General features: G+C 41.5%; 1 protein-coding gene across 1 annotated transcript; it reads right to left on the bottom strand.

Annotated features, from left to right (window-relative positions):
- Positions 1-6035: 6035 nt before the first annotated feature.
- ARL9 (ARF like GTPase 9) lies at positions 6036-22586 on the bottom strand. Its single transcript, XM_069594188.1, has 4 exons — positions 20206-22586; positions 16528-16690; positions 13317-13492; positions 6036-6482 (listed from the first exon to the last, which is right to left on the bottom strand). The coding sequence occupies exons 1-4, from the start codon at positions 20614-20616 to the stop codon at positions 6294-6296; spliced, it is 939 nt and encodes a 312-aa protein (XP_069450289.1). The 5' UTR covers positions 20617-22586; the 3' UTR covers positions 6036-6293.
- Between the last annotated feature and the right edge of the window lie 368 nt (positions 22587-22954).

The raw sequence follows: 22954 nt of genomic DNA, 5'->3' as shown, positions 1-22954 counted from the left end.
CTGGGCGCCTCTCTGCGCGTTCTCCGGTTGCCAAGGGGACACTCCAAGCTGCTGGAGCCCACCTGGGCTCCTCCCGGGAGAAATGAGAAGCAGTTGAAAAGGAGAAGGGGGCGGGCTCCTAATCTGCTGTTTTTGCCTCCTTGAAGTCTGTTTCTGTGGTGTTAAGTCAGAACTGTGGTGTTGAAAGACTCTTGAGAGTCCCTTGGACTACAAGAAGATCAAACCAGTCAATTCTAGAGGAAATCAGTTTTGACTATTCATTGGAAGGACTGATGCTGAAGCTGAAGCTCCAATACTTCGGCCACCTGACGCGAAGAACTGACTCACTGGAAAAGACCCTGATGCTGGGAAAGATTGAAGGCAAGAGGAGAAGGGGACGAGAGAGGATAAGATGGTTGAATGGCATCACCGACTGGATGGACATGAGTTTGAGCAAGCTCTGGGAGTTTGTGATGGACAGGAAGCCTGGCGTGCTGCAGTCCATGGGGTCGCAGATACGACTGAGCGACTGAACTGAACTGAAGTCTGTTTCAGAGCACATACACTTGCGTTTAGGATCATTATATCTGCTTAGAGAGTTAACCTCTTTACCATGTAATCCCCCTCTTTAAAAAAAACCCTATATTTTATTTATTATTATTAACTATTATTATTAACTATTATTTTTCCAGTTTTACTGAGAAATAATTGGCAAACATCCCTGTATAAATTTAAAGTGTACAGCATGATGGTTTGATTTGCACTTATCATGAAATGATTACAATAGATTTAGTTAACATCCATCATCTCATATTGATAAAATAAATAGAAAAAAATTTTCCTTGTGTTGAAAATTTTGTACCAATTTACAATCCCACCAACAGTACCAAAGATTCCCTTTGCTCTATATCCAAAGCAGTATTTGTTATCTCATCTTTTTGATGATGGCCATTCTACTAGACTTAAGGGGATCTACTCACTTAACAAGTTTTCTGTATATTATTGTTGTTCAGTTGCCAAGTTGTATCCAACTCTTTACCACCCCATGGACTGCAACATGCCAGGCCTCCCTGTTCTCTGTATATCATACAGCAGTGTAAACTATATAATCATCATATTGTGCGTTCTGTCCCTGGTACTAACTTATAACTGGAAGTTTGTATCTTTTGTCCACTTTCCTTGACCCACCCTGCCCTGGGCCACACCCTTCCATCCATTTAACCACAAATCTGATTTCTTTTTAGGAATCTGTGTTTGTTTTGTTTAAATTCCACATATCAGTGAAATCATATAATATTTGCTTTTCTCTGCTTATTTCGTTTAGCATAATGCTTCGTGGTCCATCTGTTGCAAATGATAGAATTTCCTTTTTTACGTCTAAATAATACTCCACCATATGTATGTATGTATAATACATACATATACACTATAGATTCTTTTATCCATTTGCCCATCAGCAGACACTTAGGTTGTTTCTATGTCTTTGCTATTGTAAATAATGCTGCTAGGAACAATGTGGTGCAGTTATCTTTTTGAGTTAGTATTTTCATTTCCTTTGGTTATAGTCTCAGAAGTGGTGTTGCTGAATTATATGGTCAGTTCAGTTCAATTCAGTCACTCAGTCGTGTCCGACTCTTTGTGACCCCATGAATCGCAGCACGCCAGGCCTCCCTGTCCATCACCAACTCCCAGAGTTCGCTCAGACTCATGTCCATCGAGTCAGTGATGCCATCCAGCCATCTCATCCTCTGTTGTTCCCTTCTCCTCCTGCCCCCAATCCCTCCCAGCATCAGAGTCTTTTCCAGTGAGTCAACTCTTCGCATGAGGTGGCCAAAGTACTGGAGCTTCAGCTTTAGCATCATTCCTTCCAAAGAAATCCCAGGGCTGATCTTCAGAATGGACTGGTTGGATCTCCTGGCAGTCCAACGGACTCTCAAGAGTCTTCTGCAACACCACAGTTCAAAAGCATCAATTCTTCGGCACTCAGCCTTCTTTACAGTCCAACTCTCACATCCATACATGACCACTGGAAAAACCATAGCCTTGACTAGAAGGAGCTTAGTCAGCAAAGTAATGTCTCTGCTTTTGAATATGCTATCTAGGTTGGTCATAACTTTCCTTCCAAGGAGTAAGCATCTTTTAATTTCATGGCTGCAGTCACCATCTGCAGTGATTTTGGAGCCCCCAAAAATAAAGTCTGACACGGTTTCCACTGTTTCCCCAGCTATTTCCCTTGTCTATTTTAACTTTTTGAGAAGCCTCCATACTGTTTTTCACAGTGGCTGTACCAATTTACAGTCCCACCAACAATACCAAAGATTCCCTTTGCTCTACATCCAAGGCAGCACTCGTTATCTCATCTTTTTGATGATGGCCATTCTACTAGGCTTGAGGGGATATCTCATTGCTTAATTGATATTTCCCTAATGATGAGTGATGTTGAGTATATTTTCATGTACTTGTTATTTATAAAAGAACTTCTTTGGGGGGAAAAAACTCTGTTCAGGTCCTTTGTCCTTTATATTTTTCTGTAATGGAGTGTATGAGTTCTTTATATATTTTTAATATTAACCCTTTATCAGATATGTGGTTTACAAATATTTTCCCCAGTCCATTGGCTGTTATTTTGTTGATGGTTTCTTTTGCTATGTAGAGGCTTTTTAGTTTGTTGTTGTGCTTTACATATAATTGCCCTCTTTATCCCTGGTAACTTTCATTACTCTTAATTCTTCTCTGTCTGAAATTAATATAGCTATTACTGCTTTCTTTTGATTAGTGTTATATCTTTCTCCATTCATTTAATTTTAATCCATATGTCTCTTTATACTTTAAGTTTCTCGTAGGCAACATATGGCTGGATCTTGTTTTTAAATCCACCCTGACAATTTCTGTCTTTCAATTGGTGCATTTAGACCCTAGACCTACAAAGTAATTATTGATTTAGTTGAATTAATAGATACCATATTTTTTATTGTTTTCTATTTGTCCTTGTTCATTGTTTCTCTTTTTGCCTTCCACTTTTTTTCTTTTTGTGGTTTTGAGCATTTTACTTGATATCATTTTCTCTCTTTTTTTGGCATATCAGTTATAACTTTATTTTTTCAGTGGCTGTCTTAGTTTGCGATATATATTAACAACAAATCCAAGTCTACTTTAAATAACACTATACCATTTCACAAGTAGTGTGAAAACCTTATGATGACTAAATCCTAATTCCTTCCTCTCTTTCCTTCTATCACTGCTGTCATAACATTTATACACACACATAGACATACATGGTCAAATATAGTGGTTGCTGTGATTATTTTGGAGAAACTGTAATCTCTTAGATCAATTAAGAATAAGAAAAATAAGTTTTAATTTTATCCTCACTTATTCTTTTTCCAGTGTTCTTCTTTCATATAGATTCAAATTTCTGAACTCTATTATTTTTCTTCTCTTTTAATCATTCTTGCAATGCAGAAGTACTGGCCACAAATTCCCTCAATTTTTGTCTCAGAGATTCTTTTTTCTTCACTTAGAATTTTTTAAATTAATTAATTTTTATTTTTGGCTACACTGGCTCTTTGTGGCTGTGTGGGCTTTTATCCAGTTGCAGTGAGTGGGGGCTACACTATGGTTGCATTGTGCAGGCTTCTCATTGTGGTGGCTTCTCTAGTTGCGGGCTCGAGGGCACCCAGGCTTCAGCAGTTGCGGCTCCTGGGGAGCACAGGCTCAGTAGTTGTGGCACACGGGTTTAGCTGCTCCATGGCCTGTGGGATCTTCCTCGATCAGGAATAGAACCCATGTCTCCTACGTTAGGAGAGTTCTTTACCACTGAGCCACCAGGGAAGCCCTTTCACCTTTGAAGGATTTCACAGGGTACAAAATTCTAGGCTGATTGTTCTTTCTCTCTCAATGCTATATTTATTCCACTCTCCCTGTTTCCATAGTTTCTAAGAAGTCTAATGTATTTCTTATCTTTGATCCTTCATGGTAAGTTGTTTTTCCCTCTGACTCTTTTCTGGGTTTTTAAATTTTTTTCATCTTTGATTTTCTGCAGCTTAAAAGTGATATGCCTATGTATTGTTTTTTGGGGGTATTTATCCTACTTGATGTTCTGTGCACTTCTGAGATCTCTGGTTTGGTGTCTGACATTAATTTGGAGAAATTCTCAGTCACTGTTTCAAATATTTATTGTTCCTTTCTTTCCTCTTTCTGGTTTCCCATTAAACATATTGCAACTTTTATAGTTGTCCCACAGTCCTTACATATTCTGTTCTGTTTTTCTAGTCCTTGCTCTCTTAGATTTTCAGTTTTGGAAGTTTCTATTGAGATATCCTCAAGCTCAAAGATTCTTTCCTTAGCTGTGTCCAGTCTTTTAACAATCCCATCAAACATTCTTCATTTCTGTACGGTGCATGCTGTGTCTTTTCTGTGTTTTTTTCCTTTTAGTATGTCTTCTGGCTTTTCCTGATAGCCAGGCATGATGTATTGGGTAAAAGGAACTTCTGTAAACAGGCCTTTAGTAATGTGTTGGTGAGGTGGGGGTAGGGGAAGGGAGAATATTCTATAGTCTTATGATGAGGTCTCAGCCTTTTAGAGACTCTGTGCCTCTGGACTACAGACTTAAGTCTTAGTTTTCTGCCCTCTTAGGTGGAACAGAATGACTGGAGTGGACTAGAGTTGGGTATTTCCTTTCCTCCAGGTCAGTTAGGCTCTGGTTATTCTCTGGTAATACCAGAGTGGGATTCCCAGCTGGCTCAGTGGTAAAGAATCTGCATGCCAATGCAGAAGGAGCAGGTTCGATCCCTCCGTTAGGAAAATCCCCTGGAGAAGGAACTGGCAACCCACTCCAGTACTCTTGCCTGGGAAATCCCATGGACAGAGGAGCCAGCTGGGCTACAGTCCATGGGGCTGCAAGGACACGAGCAAGCACACATGAACACAGCAATACTCCAGCAGGCTGCTGCAGCTGCTAAGTCGCTTCAGTGTCCGACTCCAGGCTAGGCACTGGTTAACTAGTTTCCCCTGAGGGCAGACCTCGTTAAGAACAACCGAATGCTCTGGCATATTTCAAAAGGGTTTTTTCCCCTCCCTTGGAAGCACCAGGGGATTTTTCTCTAATATTTATTGGGGGAATCTGGTCAAGGTCTTAGAGGTAAATCTCAAAAAATTGGAGGCCTTCCTATGACTGGGTTCCCCTAGAATTTTTTAATTTTCAGAGTAGTCTGAGCAACCAGCAATTTATCAGTTATAGTTCTGGTTTTTCTATGGTGGCACTGGTTCCCAGTGGGCTTCCCTGGTACCTCAGTGGTAAAGAATCTGCCTGCAATGCAGAAGACTCAGGTTCAATCCCGGGTTGGGAAGATCCCCTGTAGAAGGGAATGGTAACTCACTTTAGTATCCTTGCCTGGAGAATCCCATGGACAGAGGAGCCTGGCGGGCTACAGCCCATGGGTGGCCAAGAGTTGGACACAATCGAGTGACTAACAGGCAGGCACTGGTTCCCATGGGGAGTTTCCCATTATGAGCCTCTGCTCTGGTAAACTGTTATTCTCTGTGTTCCGTTAGTCTCTCCAATGCTGACCTTTCAGTCTGTTCAGCTTTTTACTTGTTAGAACGGGCTCATGGCTTCCAAGCTTCTTACATGCTGGACTGGAAGCTGGAAGTCTTTTTAAAAAAAGAAATCAGAAGACACTAAGGTTAAAAGTTGGATTTGTATCATATCTGTAGGTAAGCAGAGTTATCACTCTTAAATATTTCTAGGAAAGATAAAGCTTATCTATATAAAAAAAATAAAATATCAAGAAATTGAAACACAAATCCCTACGGTGTTCTGTTAGTGGTAGTTTCTTAGAAAGAAGCCGTTCCTAAATCTTTCTGAATGCTGTTAATTTGTATTTCTATGTGACTTTGATAGTGTTTACTTTTCTTATTGCCCTATCCTGATTTCTTTTCCCACATTTGTTAAATGGATCCACTTAAAGGAAAGACACCTGGATTTACTCGAAAAGAGGAAAGTTATTAGAATATTTTAATGTAAATCTCATTTCACCAAGAAACTACAAACGGGATGAATGCTTACTAATTTTCACTTTAATTTTGTTGATTAAAAATCCAAATCCCTCCAAACACATTGTTTACCAATACTTTTAAAGTTCAAAATCTAAATAGAGATCCTTTTAATCAATTAACATTATCTTATATGTGTATATGTGTCGTGCATTGAGAAAATAGGAAATGGCTTATTTTTTATTTGAAAGTGGAAATTTTGGCTTCCAGCCTGCCACGTCACGTTCCCTGGTGACATCCAAATTGAGTCTCGCAGTGGGCTATGCCTGATCACTCATGTCTGCAGCCAGGTGTGCAATTAGGTCTCTGGCATCTTGTATGATGGAAGGTATCTCTGAGCCATTCTCAGTCACCTGGGTTCCGAACAGGAACATCTTCCTGTCATTTCCCACCTCAGATAATGCCAAAGCTTCATGGATATCTGTAATGTGATAGGCTGCTTCAAGATCCTTCACAAGAATGGAAAAAGAATTGAGAAAAAGTTGGTTATTTTGCAACATTTTTGGATAGATACCTTTATTACTCTCAATGACTGCACCTCCATTATAATATCGAGGATATTGAAATCCCATTACTAGGATCCTAAAGGCCGTTTGAATATAAAGATTTTCATCGGAATTATATCAGCATTTATGAGTTATTATCAAAAGAGTATTTTCTGGAACAAAGTTAAGCCAATATAATACCTTAATCAATTTCCTAACCAGTGCGATCTGCTTCTAGTTTTGTTTTTCCAATTTTGTCTGAATTTTCCCAAGACTTATTTTTTTAATTTTTAAAAATAACTTAATTAATGATTTATTTATTGTTGGCTGTGCTGGGTCTTTGTTGCTGCACAGGCTTTTATCTAGTTGTGAGCGGGGGCTTTTCTCTAGTTGTGGTGCTTGGGCTTCTCATCGTGGTGGCTTCTTTTATTGCAGAACACAGGCTGTAGAGCTTGGGCTTCAGTAGTTGCAGCACAAGGGCTCAGCAATTGCAGCTCCCTGGCTCTAGAGCCCAGGTTCAACACTTGTGGCTGAATGGCTCTGCGACATGTGGGATCTTGCCGGATCAGAGATCGAACCTGTGTCTTCTGCATTGGAAGGCAGATTCTTTTCCACTGAAGAATCAGGGAAGCCCTCCAAGATTATTTTTAATTTGTCTTTACAATAGAAGCTTGATTCATTAATTGGTTTTTGTCCATATAATATTTTATTGATTATAACATTTGCCAAATGTTAAGTTTTCTTTTGCAAAAATTATTTCTACTGAACAAAAAGTTTTACATCAAATTTGGGGGGATGGAGGGAGGTAGAGAAGGGATCAGGGACAGAATAAGTTTAGAAAATGGCATAGTAGGTGAAGAAGGCTGAGAGGCAAGGGACAGGTGGAGGGAAACAAGATGAGATGGAGAAGTGGGGAAGGCTTAAAGGAGGAAAACCCATCCGAAGAAGCAGAGAGGGGAGAGATTAAAATGAGGAGACAAAAAGCATGTGTTTATGCTGCATGCTAAGATCAAAACATATTTCTTTGCCTCTCACACATCAAGAATTATTTATGGCAAAAAATCTCTGATATACCCTCTCCTAAATACATATGCAGATTCAGTTACAGTTTTTAAGTCTTCTGCAAAAGTTTAAGCATTTTCACTCTTAACATTGAATTTGTAATTGGCTTTTTGTTTCACGGTGTTCTCCCAAAGTTTTAAAATAGTACAATATTGTCATTTTTTCTTGTACCAATATGAACCTATCAAATTCTTGTAAGTCTGTGAGGTTTTCTTCATGTGGTATCATTACCTTTTCTGGTTCTTCCACTTTATTGCCTGTCTGAAACCTGAATTCACTTAGTCTTAGAGCGTGTAGTGAATTTTGCAATTGTTTTAATGAATCTAGTAACATGTGGACGATGTCTCAAGTTAAAAGAAATGCCACCAATGGAATTGGAGAGGAAGAAAATAAAAGGGTGTTGGAAGGGAGGAGGGGCTCCTTGTAATGATAAAAGAACATCAGGGATAAATATCAGGTGTATTCCACACTCACATAATTGTGCCCTAATAGATGTCATCACTCAAAGAATAACGATAGTAAGATGACTTTTAAAAAATATTTATGTAATAACTTGAAACAATGAGTCATCTAAAAGCTTAAGTTACTTTGATCAAGGAGTAATAACCAACATGACCTTAAACTAGAATATGTGTTAGCTGCTCAGCTGAGTCCAAGTCTTTGTGACCCCAGGGACTGTGTTCCATCAGGTTCCTCTGTCTATGGAATTCTCCAGGCAAGAATACTGGAGTGGGTTGCTACTCCCTTCTCCAGGGGATCTTCCGGACCCAGGGATTGAACCCAGGTCTCCTGCATTGCAGGCAGATTCTTTACTGTCTGAGAATATCCAAACATTTTATTATTAAACTCCAGTAAAAGTTATAAATCTGACACCAAATGGTCCTATTTATTCAATTTGATGAAGAGGTATAAATCACAAAGGAAAGTATCGATAAATTGGACTATTAAAAATGAAAACCTGTGTATTAAAAAGAGAACCATAGCAAAGTAAAATGTTAACAATAGGTTGCTGCTGCTCCTGCTAAGTCCCTTCAGTCGTGTCCGACTTTGTGCGACCCCATAGATGGCAGCCTACCAGGCTCCCCCGACCCTAGAATTTTCCAAGCAAGGGTACTGGAGTCGGGTGCCATTGCCTTCTCTGCAACAGGTTGCTAGAGAAGATATTTGTATTGCATGTAACAGAAATAGGATGATTTTTCCAAAAGATATGAAAGACTCCTACAACTCAAATGTGAAAAGATAAACATCCCAATAGGAATTTGGGGAAAGATATTAAAAGTTAATTCACAGATATGGAAATTTGCTTCAAAGAATGAAACTAATTTGAAACTAATAACCAGTGAACATCTGAAAAAAATGTCCAGGCTCACTAGTAATTAAGGAAATGCAAATTAGAATAATAAGATAAAATTTCATTCTCATGAGACTGGCAAATATGAAAGTTTGACAAACCAAGTATTGACAAGGGTGTAGAGCTATAAAAACTGTCATATACTGCTGGTAGGAAGAATAAACCAGTTCAATATCTTTGGAAAGCAACTTGGTAATATCTAGTAAGACTGAATATGTGAAAGAAAAGTGAAAGGCGCTCAGTCGTGTCTGACTCTTTGCGACCCCAGGGACTATACAGTCCTTGGAATTCTTCAGGCCAGAGTACTGGAGTGGGTAGCCTTTCCCTTCTCCAGGGGCTCTTCCCAACCCAGGGATCGAACCCAGGTCTCCTGCATTACAGGCGGATTCTTTACCAGCTGAGCCATAAGGTACAAATCCCTAAACCCAGCAATTCCTCACGCACTAGAGAACTGTTGGTACACATCTATTAAAAGACACATACATGAAGATTCACTATAGAACTCTTTACAACAATGAAAAATTGGAAATAACCCAAATGCCCAACAAGAAAATGGTAAAGTGGTGGTATATTCATGCAATGCAATACTATACAGCTCACTTACATTTACCATGATCTTCTAAATCGTCATAGTTTGTGGTACTTAAGATGCTCACTAAAAAAAAACCCCAAAAAACTCCGGCCTTTAAAAAAAAATAATCTGCTGGAGAAGGCAATGGCACCCCACTCCAGTACTCTTGCCTGGAAAATCCCATGGGCGGAGGAGCCTGGTAGGCTGTAGTCCATGGGGTCACACAGAGTCAGACATGACTGACCGACTTCACTTTCACTTTTCACTTTCATGCACTAGAGAAGGAAATGGTAACCCACTCCAGTGTTCTTGACTGGAGAATCCCAGGGACGGGGGAGCCTGGTGGGCTGCCGTCTATGGGGTCGCACAGAGTCGGACACAACTGAAGCGACTTAGCAGCTGCTGGACTAGCAGCTCCAGCTATGCTGGACTTTAATATAGGCTCCTACTTTTAGATCATCATTATAATGATTTATTTTACTTCCATTAACACTCACTCATAGGAATGGGAGAAAGGGTAGGAACTGAGCTCTCTTATGACTGGTAAGCCTGGCAATTGAGAGAGAGGCTACAGCATTACAAGCACACTTCAGAGATACTGCAAATTTGGTTCCAGACTACTGTGATAAAGTGAATACTGCAATAAAACGAGTCACATGAATTTTTTTTTGTCTCCTGGTACATGGAAAAGTTACTTTAACACTACTGTAATCTATTAAGTGTGTGATAGCATTATGTCTAAAAATATGTACATACCTTAATTTAAAAATACCTTATTGCTAAAAAAAATGCTAACCATCATCTGAGCCTTCAGCAAGTCATAATCTTTTTATAATAGTAACATCAAAGGTTGCTGATCAGAGATCATCATAACAAATATAATAATTCTAAAAGTTGGAAATATTGCAAGAATCACCAAAGGGCAACACAGAGACATAAAGTGAGAAAAAGCAGTTGGGAAAATGGTGCTTATAGACTTGCTCCATGCAGGGATGCCACAAACCTTCACTTTGTAAAAATCACAATATCTGCAAAGCACAACAAAGTGAAGTGCGATAAAATTAGGTATGCCTGCACAATGCTATAGATGTTTAATGTTTTTTTAAATTTCTTTTACCATAGTAAGATACACATAACAAAATTTTCCATATTAGCCATTTTGAAGTGTACAGTTTGGTGTACAGTTAAGTGAATTCACATTATTGTAAACCATCTTCAGAACTCTTCAACTTATAAAACTGACACTCTGTACCCATTAAACAGTAGCTTCCCATTTCTCCCTCCCTCAGCCCTTGGCAACTACTATTTTTTTGTCTCTCTGATTTTAAGTGCTCTGTGCTTAGTCGCTCAGTCGTGTCCGACTCTGCGACCCCATGGACTGTAGCCTGCCAGGCTCCTCTGTCCATGGGGATTCTCCAGGCAAGAATATTGGACTGGGTTACCAAGCCCTCCTCCAGGGGATCTTCCCAACCCCGGGACTGAACCCAGGTCTCCCACATTGCAGGTGGATTCTTTAACCATCTGAGTCACCAGGGAAGCCCTTAACTGCTCTAGGGGACCTCATAAAAGTGTAATCATACATTATTTGTCCTTTTGTGACTGGCTTATCTCACTTAGCATACTGTCCTTAAAGTTCATCCATGGTGTAGCATGTGTCAGAATTTCCTGACACATTTAAGGCTGAATAATATCCACTGTACGTATACACCACATTTTGTTTATCCGTTCATGCGTGGATGGGCACTTGAGTTTCTTCTACCTTTTGGCTACTGGGAATAATTCTGCTATGAGCACGGGTGTGCAAACATCTGTTTGAGTTCCTGCTTTCAATTCTATTGGTAATATACCCAGAAGTGGAACTGCTGGACTATATGAAAATTCTATTTTTAATTTCGTAGGGAACTGCCATACTGTTTTTCATAGCGGCTGGACCATTTGACATCCCCACCAACACTGCACAAGGTTTCCATTTCTTCATGAGTGTTTAATACTTTAATGCATGTGTGTGAAATTCAGGTCAGGCCAGCTAATCTAAAACTACTTCTGTATACTGACACATAGTGTGTGTGTGTGTGTGTGTGTGTGTTAGTCGCTTAGTCATGTCTGACTCTTTGCGACCCCATGGACTGTAGCCTGCCAGGCTCCTCTATCCATGGGATTCTCTAGACAAGAGTACTGGAATGGGTTGCCATTCCCTTCTCCAGGGGATCTTCCTGATCCAGGGATCAAACCCAGGTCTCTCAGGTTCTTTACCATCTGAGCCACCAGGAAAGTCCATGATACATAGTAAGCACTTAAAGATTTTGTTGAAATCAATTCAACAGTCTGTAAATGTTTAATTAAACTTAACAGATATTTATTGAATTCCTACTATATACAACATGGTATACTAGGTTTTACATGGGACACAAAGGTGAATGACAGTCTCTGTTCTGAACGAATTTACAGCTGTGGGCTTTCCTGGTGGCTCGGACAGTAAAGAATCTGCCTATAATGCGGGAGACCTGGGTTCCATCCCTGGCTTGGGAAGATCCCCTGGAGAATGGAATGGCAATCCACTCCAGTGTTCTTGCCTGGAGAATTCCATGGACATAGGAGCTTGGCAGGCTACAGTCTATGGGGTTGAAAAGTGTTTAGACACGACTGAGCGACTAACACTTTCACTTTTACTTGGTATCTGTGGGGGGATTGGTTGCAGGACCCTAGAAGACATCAGAAGATGTCAGAATCTGCTCAAGCCCCTTATATAAAATGGTGTCATTTCTGCAAATAACCTACGCACATCCTCCCATATACTTTAATCATCTCTAGACTACTTATAATATCTAATACAAGGTAAACGCTATGAAAACAGTTGCTCACATGTGGCAAACACGAGTTTTACTTTTTGGAACTTTATGGAATTTTTTTTCCCCCTGATCCACGGCTGGTTGAATCACAGATAAGGAGGGCTGATTGTATAATACACTCCAGTAGACCTAATAGCATTAATTGAAATGAACATACAGCATATTATTGAATATTTAGCTCTTAAAAGCAGATGTTTCTTTGGGTCATCTGCAGAGATGTGGTTGGACCTAGAGTCTGTCATACAGAGTAAATAAGCCAGAAAGAGAAAAACATCGTATATTAACACATACATGTGGAATCTGGGAAAATGGTACAGATGAATCTATTTCTAAGGCAGGAATAGAGACTCAGAGGGAGAAAATGGACTTGTGGACATAGAGGGGAAAGGAGAGTGTGGGATGAATTGGGTGATTAGGACTAACATATATACATTACCAGGCTTCCCAAGTGGCTCACTGGTAAAGAATCTACCTGCCAATGCAGGAAACGCGGGTTCAATCCCTGGGTGGGTAAGATCCCCTGGAGAAGGAAATGGCAACCTGCTCCAGTACTCTTGCCTAGGAAATCCCTTCAGAGGAGTCTGGCAGGCTACAACAGTCCATGGTGTAGCACAAAAGTAAGACACGATTTAGTGACTAAACAACAACAACAAATTTCCACTACTATGTGCAAAATAGATAGCTAACGGGAACCTGCTATAAAGCACAGGAAGCTCAACTCAGCACTCTGTGATGACCTAGAGGGGTGGGATAGGGATTGGGAGGGAGGTCCAGGAGAGGGAGGCGGTATCTGTGTATTAGGGCTGATTCACTTCTGTTAGCAGAAACTAACACAACATGGTAAAACAATTATACTCCAATTTTAAAGATAAATTTAAAAGATCAAATTCAAAAAGTAAACATTTCTGTTTACTGCATTAATAAAAAAAATATTGAGTACACTTTATATTTGCACAGATTTTTACCTGTTTGTTTGCAAACACAACCAGAGGAAGGCCTGGGTTTGTTCCAATTAGTTGATGAAGGTATTTCTTGGCTTCAGGTAATCTTTTGTGATCTGCTGAATCCACCACAAATACCAACAGCAAGCCCTTGGACAGGTACATTTCCCAATAGGAACGGAAAGGTTCGCTGCCGCCAACTACAAAGAAAAGCAAAGGAAGAACACACACACACACACACACACACACACACACACATCTCAGAAGAGTCCATCGAGGCAGCCAGGTAAGGCACATTTTGATAATTTCTGAACACTGGCAGGTCTTCTGATAAAAGTCCACTGTGAGACTAGACCCAATTCTGAGAACAAGCAGAGTGATGTTTCCGGGGAAATGATTGGTGGGGATATTTACCCTCCACAAGTGGTTCATTAAGTTCTGGAACACAAAGGCCCAGCATGGTGGTAGTTTAGTCACTAAGTCGGGTCCAGCTCTTGCGACCCCACGGACTGCCAGGCTCCTCTGTCCATGGGATTTCCCAAGCAAGAATTCTGGAGTGGGTTGCCATTTCCTTCTCCAGGGGATCTTTCCAACCCAGGCAGGGATCAAACTCAGGTGTCCTACATTGCAAACTTGTACCACCGTGGATGCCTCTGCATCTGTTATACAGAGCAGTCATGCCAGCAGTGCCTGTCTATCAAGTATGGATCAGCAAACAGGAGTGGTCTGCTGAAAGAATTCAGGGTGGTGGGTTAAAACACGTTTCTCTAAAATGTCTTAGATGGACTGATTTAAATGTCATTGGCTAGCCTCTCTTGCACAACTTTTTTCCTTTGTCAAAACCCCAAATCTAATTTCCTTTCTTTAATCTTGCACTAAAAGTTAATATGGTCCTATGGGTATTCAAGAATACTTGCCTCAGACAAGAAATATCTTTGGGTTATTTCATTCTGCTGATGCTTCCCAGAAGAAAGCTTCCCAGACACAATGAATTCAGTTTTTATTTTTCTCCTGGGACAGAAATTGACAAACGATGGCCCACAGTCTAAACCTGGCTCACTGCCTGTTTTTGTATAGCCCGTGAACAAAAAATGGATTTTACATTTTTAAACATTTGGAGAAAAAAAAGAATACCATTTTGTAACACATGAACATTATATTTCAGTTGGATTTCAGTACAAGCAAAGTTGTGTGACAACACAGACGTGCAGGTTTGTTCACACAGGGTCTCTGGGTTGCTTTCGCAGTATTGAGCAGCAGCACAGAGATCATGTAGCCACAAAGTCTATGTTATCTACTCTCGAGCCCTTTGCAGGAAAAGTATGCAGACCACTGTTATGGGCACTTAACAAAAACATTTCAAAAACTAATAGGAAAGGGACTTTATTTGCCTTTCCTTTGTTTTCCTTTGTACAGAGAGCCAGGCTGGTCATTCTTTGAAGTATTTTGTGTTTTAATTTTTTAAAAGAATGTAATCTAAGTAATTCATATCCTTTAACATACAAGCTTAAACAGGCATTTCCATTTTTTTTGCCAACACCACATTTCATCTATAATAGGAATTGTTATCTTTTAGTTATTAACTTCTTTTTTTAAAAAAATATTAGTTGGGGAGGGCGCAGGACTGGAAAAAAATTATCCGTTTACTTATTGTTGGCTGCATCAGGTCTTAGTTGTGGTGGGGGGATCACCATTGTGTCGTGCAGGCGACACTCCAGCGGTGGAGTGAGGGCCCCAGAGCCTGGGCTTAGTAGTCATGGCGCATGGGCTCTGTTGTCCCGTGGCATGTGGGATCTTACTTCCCCGACCGGGGATCAAACCCATATCTCCTGTATTGGAAGGTAGATTCTTAACCACTGGACCACCAGGGAAGTCCCTAGATACAAACTTCTAATTTAATGGTAAAACAGAGAACACAGTTTATATGATGCTTCTTTGAAAACTCCATTAAGACTTGCTGTATGGCCCAGGAAGTGGTCCGTGTTTGTTTACTGTTCCATGGGTATTTGAGAAGAATTAGACAATTTTATATTGTTCATTAGATCAGATTGGTTGACTGTGTTCAAACATTATATACTCTCTGCAGTTTTTTTCTCCTTGATTCCATTAATAATTGACAAACATATGTTGAAACTCCTCACTCCAACAGATCTGTCCATTTCGCCCCTTAATTGGAATCTTTTTTCTTCCTATCTTCCTTTCTTTTCTCTTTCCTTTCCTTCCCACCGCCCCCCACCCCCGTCCTTTTTCACTTTTTATATTCTGAGACTCTTTTCCTAGCCATCTATTTCATTAAAAATATTATTTCTTCTATAGCTTCTGAGAAAATTGAAATCTCTATTCCTAATAATACTTTTATCAGAAAGATTTGCCTATAGGTTTAACAGTTTCTCTGCCCACCATTTTCTCTTTACAACTGGATGAAAGCAAAAATTCATAGAATTTTCCTTGCATACTGGAGGTGGGGGTACAGAAAATGCACGGTCCTCTGGCTTGAGCATCTTGATTGGTGAGGAGACATTTACTGATCAGTGGATTACAGGGACAGGAACAGATGTGGAGCTATATAAAGCATTTGCTTGGACAATGTTAGGTTTGAGAGGCCGATGAGACAGCCAAGTAGACATGTCAGGTGGCATTCGGGTATGTTTGGCTGGATAGATAAATTTGGGAGAGTGTAAAGAGAAGACAAGAGGATCTGATACAACTTTGGGAAACAGCAATATTCTGAGAGGCAGTGACTCCAGAATTACTATAGAGTAGGGGCTTCTGGGTTGTGATCTGATTACAAGAGTATATATGTTGTGATCTGGTCATAAGAGGTTTGTGAATATTTGCATTTTCGAGAAGGAAGCACACTATATTTACTTAGATTGGATTTTTATGGAGGGGTGGTAAGGAGGAGGGGGGCTGTTAAAGGAGAGGGTGCTAAAGCCTTCCTCTCAACTCCCTTTTATCACCACCACTGGAAAAAGGAGAAAATAAAAAGAACAGAGAGTGATTTTACCCACATTGCACCCTAGCATTCATCTACATACGCATTTTAAAAGTCTAGGAAAATTTGACCCAGCGTTTCATTTCATAAAGACCTATCATCCATTTCGTATTCATTTTATCATTCATTTCACAAGGACCCATGTGATGTTGACAACATCGCATCTGGCTTAAGGGTTGACAATCATGTGGCTATATAAGCTATTAGCTACCCCCAGAACCACTGAGAAAGAGCGCTTACTCTCCAGGAACTCCATCTGGTGGTCCCCAGTGCTGATGCACACTGCATTGAAACCTTGGGTGGGGGCCACACTGCGCTGGACTCGGTTTAAAGCTAGAAAGTGGAGAATACTGGTCTTTCCTGCCCCATCCAGGCCCAGCACTAGGATCTGCTTATTTTTCTCCTGTGAAACAAAAGATAAGGCAATAATATGCTATCAGGGCCTTGTTTTCTTGGCTCTGGGAAGTGCGCTTGCCAATATTTGTGAAATTGTATAAAACTTTGCAAAAAAATTTAATAGGTCTAGAACAAACTGTACTACTCAGTTTGTATTTTATATAATCAGTCATTACTTATGTGATATTAACTGCATACCCTCTCTCCATCTTCCAACTCCTGTGTCAATTTATCAAATAAATACTTTATATATATCAGGATTTATAGGAGGTGCCATATTTTCAGTGCCAGTTTTCACACTTCACTTGGCTTCCCTAGTTCATGTCCATTGGAGACTGCACGAGAATTCAGTTTGTTGTTTGGGGTCTTGGGACTTTCTTGGTCTATGTATTGACTCTGCCACTTGGCATGTAAGCATCTAAGGTCTCATATTATTAATCTGTCTTGTCTCCCCAAATTGAATCATAGATTAAAAGTTCTTAGGGCAAGGTTACTCTCTTCTGTACTTTTTAATATAAATATTATTAAATGAAAAGGCAAAGACTATAAAAATTGTTAAACTAGTTAAACTCTCATGCTAAAACCTGGTGAGCAAGAACTGTAAACTTTGGGAAGAAGTATTCTACCAGCATACCCGCCTTAGAAATCTTTATGACAAGTGTTTGAGGGACAAGAAGGGCAGACTGGTATGACGAGAGAAACAGAAAGTTCAGAGTGTTCAGAAAGGTGGCTTTTAGCATACAAACTTCAATGTAAACAGTAATAAATGAGCAACCCAGTTAGACTGTTCATAGGAATTCTATTTCTCAAACAGCTTACCAAAGAGGTTTCTCATATATGGGGGAAAAAAAAAAACCTGTACACATCTTCAAGGCCACTGGTTTAAAATAATAATCCTATACATTTCTGCTTGAACAGTAAATGTTGACATTGGACATAGACTGCATGCTAAGTCGCTTCAGTCACGTCTGACTCTGTGACCCTATGGACTGTAGCCCACCAGGCTCCTCTGTCCATGAGATTCTCCAGACAAGCATACTGGAGTAGGTTGCCATTTCTTTCTCCAAGGGATCTTCCTGACCCAGGGATCGAACCCAGGTCTCCCACATTGGAGGTAGATTCTTTACCGTCTGAGCCACCAGGGAAGCCTTAGACTTAGACTAGATTTCTGTTAAAAAAAAAAAAAGTGATCCTTAACAGCACTATACATCTATCCCTGTCCCTCCTGTCTGTAATATAGAAGATCTGCAAAAATAAGATATTTTAAGGTCTGCTGTAATAGAGACTTATGTATGGGGAATCATTTATGAAACCTGTCTAGTGACCAACAGAATTTTTTAAAGTAACTGTTTGTTACTGGAATGAATTCTTGATGGCTCTTAAAGCAAATGGTACTTCCATAGGTGTTTCCTATATCCATCCCTACTTCCTCCCCATTCTCTTACATCTGCATCTAAATGTTATAGTGTCATTCTCAGAGAGTCACGGTAAGGAAAAGGGACTAGATGCTGCTCTAAGGGGATGTCATTGGATGGTTTTAATTGAATGCTTTAAAGCAATGGTGACCAAGAAATGGCTGCAAGATGTAGACTGTGTCCCCTCTTTATCTCCACCAATGGCCCCACACTTGGGCTACTCCAACATATTTTATCAGTTTCAAGATTTCTTTTTCCACATTTTAACATCTCTGAAATGAGGGCATATTTTGGCTGGAAGCATTTTTTTTTTTCCTTTCTCTGTGGTACCTAAAATAATAGCATCTTGGATCTTATGAATTTTGTGAATAAAATCCATTCCCTACTCCCTTTCCAATCACATGGATGCCACCAACCTGACCCTATTTAGAAATTTTGTAGTCACTGATGCTTTACATTTAGCTTACTTTTTAGTCTAAAACTCAAGCTTCCTCACATTTATAATCTCTTAAGAAAAGCTGGGGTTACTGTAAACCAAGAGTTCAGACATGAAATATGATTCAACACCACTGTTCCTTGTTAAAAGTTATTCCTTTAACTATAAGTGAATCTATATAGCCTGTTTTGTGTGTTCAGTCTCAAAGTTGTGTCCAACTCTTTGCAATCCCATGGACTGTAGCACACCAGACTTCCCTGTCCTATCTCCGAGTTTGCTCTAACACTTCCATTGAGTTGGTGATGCTATATAACCATTTCATCCTCTGCTGACTTCTTTTGCCTTCAATCTTTCCCAGCATCAGGGTCTTTTCCAATGAGTCGGCTCTTCACATCAGGTGGCTAAAGTAATGGAGCTTCAGCTTCAGCATCAATCCTTCCAATGAATATTCACGGTTGATTTCCTTTAGGATTGACTGGTTTGATCTTGCAGTCCAAAGGACTCTTAATTAAAAGTTGTCTCCAACACCACAGTTTGAAAGCATCAGTTCTTTGGCTATTTTACCAGAGATCAAATCTCTGTTAATAATTCATATTGTTTAGAACCAGAAAGCAGCTCTGAGCTCAGGAACTCCAGGAGTACAGAGCTCACTAAGTTGAGCCAAATAATGCTTGTTTTTTTTCTCCTTCTCCCCCAATTTTTAAATTGTGGCAAAGTACACAACATAAAGGGCTTCCCAGGTGGCGCTAGTAATAACGGACCCACCTGCCAATGTAGGAGATAAAAGAGATGTGGGTTCCATCCCTGGGTGGGGAAGATGCCCTGGTTTTGAAAAGCATGGCAATCCACTCCAGTATTCTTGCCTGGAGAATAGAGGAGCCTGGCGGAACACCATCCACGGGTCACATACAGTCATAACACAACACAAAATTTACCATCTTAACCATTTTCAAACCCAGAGTGATATCGACTCCATTCATAATACCGTGCAACCATCACCACTTCCCACAACTATTCATCTTGTAAAACAAACTGTACTCATTAAACTCCTCACCCCACCATCCCCCTACATTCTGCTCTTTGACTCCGAGTTTGAATATACTAGGTAAACCACCTTAGTAGAATCATACGTATCTGTCCTTTTATGACTAAAAGTTTGATTTCTGAGGCCTCTCAGTTAAACCTTTGTGACCCTCCTGGGTGCTGGTGATCTGAAAACAATGTAAATAATAGTAACCAGAGCGCCCACAGAAAAGGTCCAGGCAGTCCCCAAACACAAGCTGCATAAATTCAAGAAACCTACACCTTCCCCTCCCCACCCCACCCCCCCACACTAAACAGAAAAGACTGGAACAGAGCGAGCACGTGTGGTGAGGGTATGGGGGCTAGTGTTTGGCGCCGGGCAGAGATGGGGCTGGAAAAAAGGCTATTCCCAGCACCGCTGTGAACATCAGCAAGGTGTCTTCTTCAACACTAGACCTGGACACAGGGTCGGGGTTAGGGGTGAGCGGCTGGGAGGGGCTCGCGATGCTTGACACATTCCGATTCCATGCGCGGATACAAAGCCAGCAAACGAGACCGGATTCCTTCCGGCGCGAACCCACCGGGGGTCTCGCACGTAACAGAGCCGGCGAAACACTGGACAATGGGTCCGAGGCAGCGGTCTCTTACCAGCGGCGCCAGCGGGATTTTTATCAACGTGCTGTTGTCCTTCTCTTTCTCTTTTTCCTTGAATTGCTCCTTCTCTTTCTCTGTCTCCCGCTCTTGCCTCTTTTCATCCTTTCTCTTACTTTTCTCATCCTTCCCATTCTCCTTTTCCTTAATTTTCTCCTCCTTCCCCCTTTTTTTCTCCTTCCCGTTCTCCTTTTCCTTAATTTTCTCCTCCTTCTCCTTTTCTCTCGCCTTAATTTTCTCCTCCTTCCCCTTCTCAGTTTTCTCCTTCCCGTTCTTTTCCTTAATTTTCTCCTCCTTCCCCTTTTCTTTCTCCTTCTCCACCTTTTTGTTTTTCTCCTCTCCTTTTTGCTGAATTTTCCCTTTCTCCGGCTCCTTGCCCTTCTCCCTCTTTACTTTCCCCCTCTCCATCCCCACCACCCGGGTTTGCTTCCCTCCTCCCGCGCGCCCGCGCGCCGGAGCTGCGGGTGGGATTCCGGCCGGAGTGGTCGCCGCTGTGGGGGCAGCGCCGGGGGAGACGTAGGTCCACGTGGCGTACAGCGCCCCCGCGGTGACCGCCAGCCCCTCCCCACCCCAGGGCCCCGGGCTGCCCCTTGGGCATTTTGCGCTCGCTCGCCAGTCAGCGGGTTGCGCGCAGCAGATTCGCCGAACCGAGAGTAAGACGTGGGAGCTAGAGAAGGGACGAGGCCAGGCCAGGGGACCCGGGAGACCCGGCCGCAGGAGCTGGGAAAGACCGGAGCAACAGGAAAAGCGTCCCCAGGTGTCGCTTCCTTGGAAGCGCGCGCCACGGCGAGATGCGCTTGGACTGGGTAGGGTGTCTCAGAAAGGCCTTTCTCGTCCGCCCATCTCAGCGTCTCACTTCCCCGGCCTCCTGCCAGCCCGTGTGTTTCCGACCAGAACGCTGGAGAAGGCGCCCGAGTCCTGAGAGCCCCAGGCTTTCCTGCCTTCCCCTCGTTAGTAACAAGTCTGGAGGGTGAAGTTGGATCTCTCTCCCCTCCTCACCGGTCCTGTTTAAGTCCACCAGCAGCGTCTAAAGCCGCTATCCAGGAGGCTTAAGGAAAAAAGGAATGTGACTGGTTCCCTTATTTTAAACGTTACATTTCGCTTAAAAAATCGCTCTGGAGATTAGTCTGCCAGGATCACAGCTACTGTTAAAACCAGGCATTAAAATCATAACTAAATCAAGGGAAAAGGAAGAGAGTTCCAGAAAAACATCTATTACTGCTTTATTGACTATGCCAAAGCCTTTGTGTGGATCACAATAAACTGTGGGAAATCCTGCAAGAGATGGGAATACCAGACCACCTGACCTGCCTCTTGAGAAACCTATATGCAGGTCAGGAAGCAACAGTTAGAACTGGACATGGAACAACAGACTGGTTCCAAATAGGAAAAGGAGTACGTCAAGGCTGTATATATACAGAGTACATCATAAGAAACGCTGGGCTGGAAGCAGCACAAGCTGGAATCAAGATTTCTGGGAGAAATATCAATCACCTCAGATATGCAGATGACACCACCCTTATGGCAGAAAGTGAAGAGGAACTAAAAAGCCTCTTGATGAAAGTGAAAGAGGAGAGTGCAAAAGTTGGCTTAAAGCTCAACATTCAGAAAACTTAAGATCATGGCATCTGGTCCCATTGCTTCATGGGAAATAGATGGGGAAACGGTGGAAACAGTGTCAGACTTTATTTTTTGGGCTCCAGAATCACTGCAGATGGTTATTGCAGCCATGAAATTAAAAGACGCTTACTCCTCGGAAGAAAAGTTGTGACCAACCTAGATAGCATATTGAAAAGCAGAGACATTACTTTTCCAACAAAGGTCCGTCTAGTCAAGGCTGTGGTTTTTCCAGTGGTCATGTATGGATGTGGAAGTTAGACTGTGAAGAAAGCTGAGTGCTGAAGAATTGATGCTTTTGAACTGTGGTGTTGGAGAAGACTCTTGAGAGTCCCTTGGACTGCAAGGAGATCCAACCAGTCCATCCTAAAGGAGATCAGTCCTGGGTGTTCACTGGAAGGACTGACGCTGAAGCTGAAACTCCAATACTTTGGCCACCTCATGTGAAGAGTTGACTCATTTGGAGACTCTGATGCTGGGAGGGATTGGGAGCAGGAGGAGAAGGGGACAACAGAGGATAAGATGGCTAGATGGCATCACCGACTTAATGGACATGAGTTTGAGTGAACTCCAGGAGTTGGTGATGGACAGGGAGGCCTGGTGTGCTGCAATTCATGGGGTTGCAAAGAGTCAGACATGACTGAGTGACTGAATTGAACTGAAACAAAACTGTTGTTCCCAATGATCAAATGCATAGTAAATTAGATACCCATGGGGCTCTGCAAAGGTGGTGTGAGAAGTATACGGATGGTCCTTTTTATTGTTTCGTTCAACTGCACTCTTTCGTGAAGGCAATGGCGACCCACTCCAGTATGTTGCCTGGAGAATCCCATGGATGGAGGAGCCTGGTAGGCTACAGTCCATGGGGTCGCTAAGAGTCGGACATGACTGAGTGACTTCACTTTCATGCATTGGAGAAGGAAACGGCAACCCATTCCAGTATTCTTGCCTGGAGAGTCCCAGGGACAAAAGAGCCTGTTGGGCTGTCATCTATGGGGTCACACAGAGTCTGACATGACTGATGGGACTTAGCAGCAGCAGCAGCACTCTTTAATATGGTCCACAATCTAATAAAACTATCTTAATGTGGTAAGCCGACTTTCCTTCATCAGATCCAAGTTTCGGACAG

The sequence above is a fragment of the Ovis canadensis genome, chromosome 6 (genome assembly GCF_042477335.2).
Source record: "Ovis canadensis isolate MfBH-ARS-UI-01 breed Bighorn chromosome 6, ARS-UI_OviCan_v2, whole genome shotgun sequence".
NCBI lineage: Eukaryota > Metazoa > Chordata > Mammalia > Artiodactyla > Bovidae > Ovis > Ovis canadensis.
This window is presented reverse-complemented; position numbering and strand designations above follow the sequence as displayed.